Source organism: Elephantulus edwardii, unplaced genomic scaffold (assembly GCF_000299155.1).
Source record: "Elephantulus edwardii isolate Elephantulus edwardi_28Jun2011 unplaced genomic scaffold, EleEdw1.0 scaffold00055, whole genome shotgun sequence".
Taxonomy (NCBI): Eukaryota; Metazoa; Chordata; class Mammalia; order Macroscelidea; family Macroscelididae; genus Elephantulus; species Elephantulus edwardii.
The window spans coordinates 11,782,505-11,791,057 of NW_006399805.1; the positions used below are offsets into that span (position 1 = coordinate 11,782,505).

The following is an 8,553-nucleotide window of genomic DNA, read 5'->3' on the forward strand; positions in this document are numbered from 1 at the left end:
CATTCTCCCTCGCGTGGCCAGCATCTGGGGAGTCCCAGTCGCTGGTCTCTACACTTGTCCCCGCACACGAAGCCACAATGACAGAAATCCCATGTGCTCGCTGTCCTCCGTGAAGACCACCGTACAGTTACCTGTTTGTAGCCTGAAGAGTCACCATGCAGAGAGGCTGCCCCTTTCCAGAGCGCGCAAACATCTGGGAGTCCATAGCACAGGCTGTCACCGCCCCACTCAGATACAGAGGCCTCGAAAAGGGACCAGAACAGGGGCAGAGTCTCCCTGCAGCCCCGCCCCCAGCAGAGGGCCTGGCCCTCCTGACACCGAGTCCCAGCTGCAGGGCCTCTGACCTGGGGCTCCCAGAAACATGGCGACCCCAGACCCCACCAGGAGCGCCCCGCTGCTCTGCTGTGCGCTCCTCTGCCTGCTGCTCGCAGGTGAGCCTGGGCTCGCGGCTGGTGCAGCCGCTGCGCTGCTAACACAAAGACGCTGTCCCTCAGGGGTTCAAATCCACCAGCCGCAAGGCTGCCATTTACAGCCACGGAAAACCGCTGGAGGGTGGTCTGCGCGTCCGGTCGACTCGACTGGCAATGGGCTTAGGTTTGACTCTTTTGGGTAAGTGTCATGTCCTCAGCTGCTCTGACTCCCGCCCGTGTCCCATCACCACCAGGCAAAGCAAAAGCCCGGGTGACTCAGACCCCTAGACATCGCATCGCCACACTCAAGGAGACGCTGACAGTGACCTGCGTGCAGGACCTGAATCACAACGCCATGTACTGGTACCGCCAGGACCCGGGCGGGGGCTACAGCTCCTCCACTACTCGGTAGATGTGGACATCACAGCCAAGGGGGAACACCCAAACGGCTACGGGGTGTCCAGAAAGGAGAAGAAGAGCTTCCTGCTGACCCTGGAGTCTGCTGTCCCCAACCAGACAGCTCTGTACCTGTGCGCCAACAGTGTTGCCACAGCGCTGCAGGGACAGCTGCTCCCTGTGCACAAAGGGCTCCCCGGGGCTGAGACCGCACGCAGGAGACGCCCAGAGGCCTCCCACTCTGACCTTAACCTGAGCTCAACAGACAGTGACACCTCTTCTCGTCTAGGGGACCAGGCACCTCCCATCCCCCATGGAAGGACAGCTTGCTCTCTCCCCACCCCCGCTCTGGCTGAAGGAGTGTGTTTTTACACAAGGTCAAGCTCTTTCTCTCAGTTGTTGTTAGGTGCCACTGAATCAACTAGAACTCACAACGACCCTACAAAGCACAGATCTGAATCTCGCCTGTCTTGTGCCTTCCTCTTGAGCTCTGCCAAAGCCATGCCCATTGTGTAGTCACTGTGTCCATCCATCCTCTTAGAGGACCCCTCCTCCCTTCCTCTGACCTTTCCCAGCAGGCTCTCGTGCTCTCTCTCTCTGAGGACTGGTTGCTCCAGAAAACACGTCTGCAGTTCGTGAGGAAGCATTTCACCATCCTTGCCTCTATGGGACACTCAGGCTATACTCCCTTCAGGACATACTTGTCTGACCTTCTGGCAGACAGTGGGATATTCAATACCCTTCACCAACACCACAAACCAAAGGCATCAACTCTTCATTAAGTGTCCTTGTTCGTTGGTTGTTCAACTCTCTGATACATAAGAGGCAACTGGAAATGTCAAGGTCTGTATCAGGGGCACCTTAGTCTCATGTTGTTGTTGTTGTTGTTGTTGTGTACTATTGAGTAGACTGACCCTTAGCGCACTTCCCAGTGGGTTTTCAGAGGCAATAAATCACATGGGAGGAGACTGGCCATCTTTCTCCCACGGAACAGCTGGTGGATTGTAATCACATGCCTTGGTTTGGTAGTGCAAAGATGAAGCAGTGTCTCACGTACTTTGGGCATGTTGCTAGGAGAGGCTGTTCCTTGGAGAACGACATCATGCTTGGAAAGGCAGAGGGTGGAGAAGAGGAAAGCCCTCAACCAGGTAGACTGACACAGTGACGACAATAACGGGCTTGCGTGTGTCAGAGATGATGGGGATGGCACAGGACAGGACGGGGTTCAGGCCAGTTGTTCAGAGGGTCACTATGAATTTTACTCAACGTAACAGCACCTGACACTAGCCCACCAGGGCCTCTTCAGCCTCTCACATCTACACATGTTATAGGATGGCAGAATTCCTAATATGTGACATTGCTGTGTTTTTCATAACTTTCTTAGCCTAGACTATGAGTTGGCCCCATGATCAAAGGGCACCTTTTAGGCAGTGCTGCTGATGACTCACTGATGTGTGACAGTGCTGTGTTTACTGGACAGGCTCCCGGAATCAAGTCCATGAGCTGAGCGGCCTTTACAGGTTTGATTTCTGGAGATCCTTGGCTTCTCTTGGGGAATCAGGTCTGTAACTCTGTCATCCTCCAGATTCTCCCAACCATGCCATTACCTGCCGTGGAGTTGTGTATACTTTAGACACATAGCCAGGTGAGGAGATTCCTTGGAAAGGGACAGCAGGCTTAGAAAGAAGGAGGGTCATAATTTTTGACTCATGTACTTATAACTTGTTAGTTAAATTTGTGTCTTCTAGGTTGCAACACCCCCATGATACATCTTCAAGGATATGAACATGTACGGCTAAGCACAATTAATAACAGTGCATCTAAATTCCAAAATCAATCTCCATAATAGTCTATGTGTTTCCTACTGCCAAAGGGGCCCTTTAGAGTAGTGAGAGAAGATCTTCACCCTGAAACCCACAGCGTCCCTTTTCAGCAGGAAGTAGCTAAGAGAATACGCCATCCCCTTTTCCTTATGAATCAGGGTGAAGTCTCTCTCAGGGAGGAGTGATAGGGAATGGCAAGGGACACACTGACAAAGGAGATTAGTCAGAACTGACTTTGACAAGCACTGTGGCAATTGGACAATTAAAACAGACATTCGGATGGTGGGGGAAGAAGAACAAACTAGGGAGGAGGGTAGAGAGAATGGTGCAGCAATGAAGGAATGAAAACCCAAAATCCCTGTAAATGTTCATTAAAACTAATAAAATTTAATAATAATAATAATAATAAAAAGAAAAAGAAAGAAGGAGGGTCAATGAGGGAAAGGAAGAAGCCCAATGAGATGGAGTGACACTGACTCCAGCAACGGGCTCTGGTGTGTCAGAGAGGGTGAGGATGGCACAGCACAAGGCAGGGTTCAGGGTGGCTGTTCCCAAGGTCACAAAGAGCCATGCTCGACTCAACAACACCTAACAACAACAATGGATTTGACTCTGACGCATAAGGACCCGACGTCCGACACATAAAAACCTTGCTCTCTCCTGCACCGTCTGCATCGTTCCACCACCCAAACCCATTGCTGCAGTCACTGGGTCACTTCACCTTGTGGAAGGTTTTTCTTTCTCTGCCCTTCACTTCTCCAAATGTGATGTCCTTTCCCCAAGGACTCTTCTTCTTGGTAACATGCCCATAGCACGTAAGATGAAATGTCCTCATCCCTACCTATTAAGGAACACCCAGGCTGCACCTTCTCCAAGACTTTCAAGACCTCCACAGGCAACAGTAAAAGTGAGACTACCGTTGATGGTTTGGATTTGACATTTGGGTTTTGTGTGGTGATAACAGTGTAAGTAGCCTGCCCTTCGCAGAGACTAAAAGGTGTATTCTAAACATAGAGTAAACTCTCAGGAAACATAGCTCAGCTCTTATCCCAAACAAACCATTTTAGGGTGCTACATGTTACACAGTCCCTCAGATTCTTGCTGCAGAAGATCAAAGAACACAGCCTTGATACTGTAACTCAACATGTGAAACCCCCACAGAATCCTCACCATTGTGCCAATAGGCAGCATCATGATAGATGGAGAAAGTTGTTAATCATTTCATCTTTCTTGGCAACAGCAATCAGGAAATCAAAAGACAAGTTGCATTGGGGAAAAATTAAGGTATTCAAAAATAATGTTGAACCTACAACCAGGAGAAGATAACGTAGATGAATGGGATCTTCTAAGACTCAAATCCCTATGCACATCCAAAAACTTCTCCAATAGGGTAAAAAGGGAAGCCACTGACTGGGAAAAAGTATTTGGCAATAACATATCAGATAAGGGACTTATATCCAGAATTTATTAAATACTTGAGCACCACAACAAGATAAAGGTAAATAATCCAATAGAAAAATGGGCACAGGATATGAACAGGCACTTCACCGAAGACGACATTCAGATGGCTAACAAGCACATGAAGAAATGCTCAAAATCCCTAGCCCTAAGAGAGATGCAAATTAAAACAACTATGAGATATCATCTCACCCCAGTCAAAATAGCAAAATTTAACAGAACAGCAAGCAACAAATGCTGGCGAGGTTGTGGAGAAACTGGAACCCTGATTCACTGTTGGTGGGAGTGTAAAATGGTACAACCCCTGTGGAAAGCAGTATGGCGCTTTCTCAAAAAGTTGCAAATAGAGATTCCATTTGACCCAGCAATTCCACTACTGGGAATATACCCTGAAGAGACCATAGCTGACACCCAAGCAGATATATGCACACCCATGTTTATTGCAGCTTTGTTCACAATAGCAAGGAGTTGGAAACAACCTAAGTGCCCATCAACAAACGAATGGCTAGAGAAGCTGCGGTATATTCACACAATGGAATACTATGCTGCATTGAAAAACAAGGAACTCATGCAATATTATTCAAAATGGTTGACTCTGGAGAACATTATGCTGAGTGAAATATCCCAGTCACAAAAGGACAAATATTACATGATGCCACTGCTGTAGAATGGGACTAACCTCGGGGTTGGGGAGAGACTGAGTAAGATGGGTTCAATAATGTATACTGCACTGAAACAGAGGAGGGAGAAAACTGTTTAAAAGAGATATGTGACTAGGTATTTCTGTCATCACAGGAGTCTAGAGCGATGGCTACATGGTGGAGGGGACCTGGGGGAGGGTTTGTAAAACAATGAAAGAATCTTTTTACTTTTCCATAATTTTTGACTCATGTACTTATAACTTGTTAGTTAAATTTGTGTCTTCTAGGTTGCAACACCCCCATGATACATCTTCAAGGATATGAACATGTACGGCTAAGCACAATTAATAACAGTGCATCTAAATTCCAAAATCAATCTCCATAATAGTCTATGTGTTTCCTACTGCCAAAGGGGCCCTTTAGTGAGAGAAGATCTTCACCCTGAAACACACAGCGTCCCTTTTCAGCAGGAAGTAGCTAAGAGAATACGCCATCCCCTTTTCCTTATGAATCAGGGTGAAGTCTCTCTCAGGGAGGAGTGATAGGGAATGGCAAAGGACACACTGACAAAGGAGATTAATCAGAACTGACTTTGACAAGCACTGTGGCAATTGGACAATTAAAACAGACATTCGGATGGTGGGGGAAGAAGAACAAACTAGGGAGGAGGGTAGAGAGAATGGTGCAGCAATGAAGAAATGAAAACCCAAAATCCCTGTAAATGTTCATTAAAACTAATAAAATTTAATAATAATTTAAAAAATCCCATACAAAAAACAAACAAACAAACAAACAAAATAATAATGTTGATACTTTTTGAGGTCAAAAATGTGTCCGCAATGCCATGGTCCCAAGGGCAGCACAGTCATGACAGGTGAATGGGGGAGGTAAGTGGTGGACAGGTCAGGGCATCCTGTGGGAGGAACCAGGAGCCCCACCAGGGGGCAGTGTCGTGTCTGCTCTGCAGAAACTCCCCTCCCTGCTGGAGGAGGGGCAGAAAGCAGGAAGGAAGGGGGTACTTGACTTCTCAGGTCCTCCTCTCAGGGCAGGGAGAGAGGGGCTGCCCCCAAAATGCAGAGTCTTCTGCTGCTTCTCCTCGGGGCAGGTGTGAGCCTAGTCCCCTGGTATTGGGGTCACAAGTCTCCTGAGCAGAGGGGCACCTCACACCACGGTCAGGGTTCAGGGGTGGAGGGTGGGAGGACGGTGATCCCTCATGACTCTCCTATCTCTCTGGAGGGAGGCTCTGTATCCGGTGTCCTTGTCTCTTAAAAGGCAAGCAGGGACATCAGTATTTTATCTAAGTGGATAGTCAAGGCTCTGTTACGTTGTGGTACCACCAGCCCCAGGACAGAGCTTGACACTTTACCCTGACAGCATTTATGCACCAAGTTCTGAGGCCATGCATGAGTGGGTTCACCAAGACAAATGACCCATCAGCCGCCCAAACCTCACCCTCTACACCCTCACTGAGAATGAGGGCTCCGAGGAGCTGTGATCTGAAACATGGTGTTGGGACGGGGCCTCAGGACTTGGACAAGAACTCTGCACCCCACCCAGTCCAGCAGACCAGCCCACCCACCCCCAAGGAGGAGTTTCTGCAGAGCAGACAGGACACTGCCCCCTGGTGGGGCTCCCGGGTCCTCACTCAGGATGCACTGACCTGTCCACCACTTACCTCCCCACATTCACCTGTCACCTGTGTGCATGTGGGTGCATGTGGCGGGTGGGACGGGATGACTTGGGGTGGGAGACCTGTCAGCAGCAAAAGAGGACGTCAACCACAAACCAGAAGAGAGCATGTGAGAATCTAACAGTTATCCTTCTTCTAGAACAGTCTGTAGAGATGCCACAGTGAGATAAAAACATTTATGATGCCCTGCTAGAACTGTGTGCCAACAAGCTCCATTAGCTAGTAAAAAATGGGTTCTTTTTAACAATGCTTTGCCAGTTTAAAGAGTTAATTTATGCAGTAGTATGTCTACAAAATTCCAGACTTTTGATATTTGAAATAACAACCAAAGATTTGGATCTGATCACTGAGGATAAACGCTTTTGGGAGATGGAATCCTGATGATCACGTCTCAACTTTGACTTCAGGACATCTCAGCGTCAGTGGATTCAGTGAGCCCTGGATCCAGTGGTGGCAGTGGACAAATCTTCCCTACGTGCCTGAGCTCAGAATGTTGTGTAGGAATTGGCCATGGACTAGAAACCCAGGATGTTTCTGCCCTGTGGCAATGTCGTGTCATCTGCATGGCATGGCTTGTTAATGCTCTTCTTCCATTCCTGGTGTGTCCGTCACGTAAGTTAGCTTTTGGGATTATTTTCTCAGCACATGGACAGAACAAGGATGGAGAGAGGAGACACCAGCATCGCTTTATAAAAACCAAGCTGCTAGCCTCAGCCTCGTTACAGCCTTACAGCGTCACCCCTGGGCAGCGTGGAGCAGTCCAGAGGGACCCAAGGAGCCCTGGTGCGTGGCAGATGCATGTCGAGTTGCTGACCAAATGGTCTGTGTTGATAACGACGGCTCTTCCCCAAGTTCACAGTCCTGAGTGAAGGTCACACACATCTACTCATTTGATAGTAAGAGCCACATTGTGGAGGAGCTGCCCCTTCCTGGGGAGCCCCGGGGGGGGCAGTCTAACCCAAAGGCTGCATCTTCCCAGGCTGTTCAAATCCACCAGTGGCTTCTCGGTAGAATGGTGAGTAATCTCCTACCTCTATACGACTGGCAGCCTAGGAAGCCGGATGCAGATAGCTCAGAGTCTGAACTGACTCCAGGGTTGTGGGGTGGAGGGTTTTGACACCTTTCCTGACCGTGGCTACATCAGGAGGTCACAGTCACTGCAGCTGCAGACACAGGAGGGAGCAAGGAGACAAGGGAGTGGGGGGAACTCCAGATTGCCCCACCCCAGCAGGGGGGCGGTCCTTCCTGACAGAGGCTGTAGCTTCGGGAACCAGGCTTGACCAAGCCCAATGCCTCTTCCAAGCGGGCTTCCAGCGCTGAGAATCCATAATGCCTCCTCCACTGTTCTCCGGCGTGCTCCTCTGCCTCGTGTGGGCAGGTGAGTCCCCGGGACAAGTCAGTGCCTGGGACAGGTGACCCCCGGCACTGGCCGCCTTCAGGGAAGCTGCAGTGTCTTCTCCTCAGCTCTGATCCCAGCCTTTGACACATCCCACCAGGCTCTGTGGATGCTGGGGTGATCCAGACCCCAAGATATTACATCGCCAGTCGCGGGGAGATGTTGACAGTGGTGTGCGAACAGGACCTGGGTCACGACGAGATGTACTGGTACCGCCAGGACCCAGGAGGGTCGCTGAGGCTGCTGCACTACAGCATTAACGTGGACTTTGTGGAAAAGGGGGAGTTGGGCAGTGGGTACCAGGTGTCCCGGAAGGAGAAGAAGAGCTTCCCGCTCACCCTGGAGTCTGCGGTCCCCAACCAGACCGCCCTGTACCTCTGCGCCAGCAGTTAAGCCACAGTGCTGTGGGGACAGCTGCTCCCTGTGCACAAAGATTCTGGGGCTGAAACCCCGCCCAGGGGTCCAGCGGGCACACCCAGGGCCACCGCCTCCTCCTGCCTCCTCCGCTCTGCGCTTCTGCTCACCACTGCGCCCAGGAGACACTCAGACCAGCAAAGGGAGTCGGTTCTGTGCTGTGACCACACCATTTTCAGCTCAGTGGCCCAGTCAGCCCATCGGCACCCAGACCCAGAGCTCGGCTTTCAAGCTTCATCACGCTCAACAGAGTTGTCCTCATCCCAGGTCCACACCTGGCTGTGGTGCTGCTGGGGGAATAACACTGGCTGAATTGGGGCTTATT

The 8,553-nt window shown here is 50.2% G+C and overlaps 1 gene segment (V, D, J or C); it reads left to right on the forward strand.

Moving 5' to 3' along the window:
• Positions 1-361: 361 nt before the first annotated feature.
• On the forward strand, positions 362-8,207 carry LOC102868099. The segment is given in 2 exon segments: positions 362-431; positions 7,915-8,207. Coding segments are annotated over 2 exon segments (363 nt in total).
• The last annotated feature ends 346 nt before the right edge of the window (positions 8,208-8,553 follow it).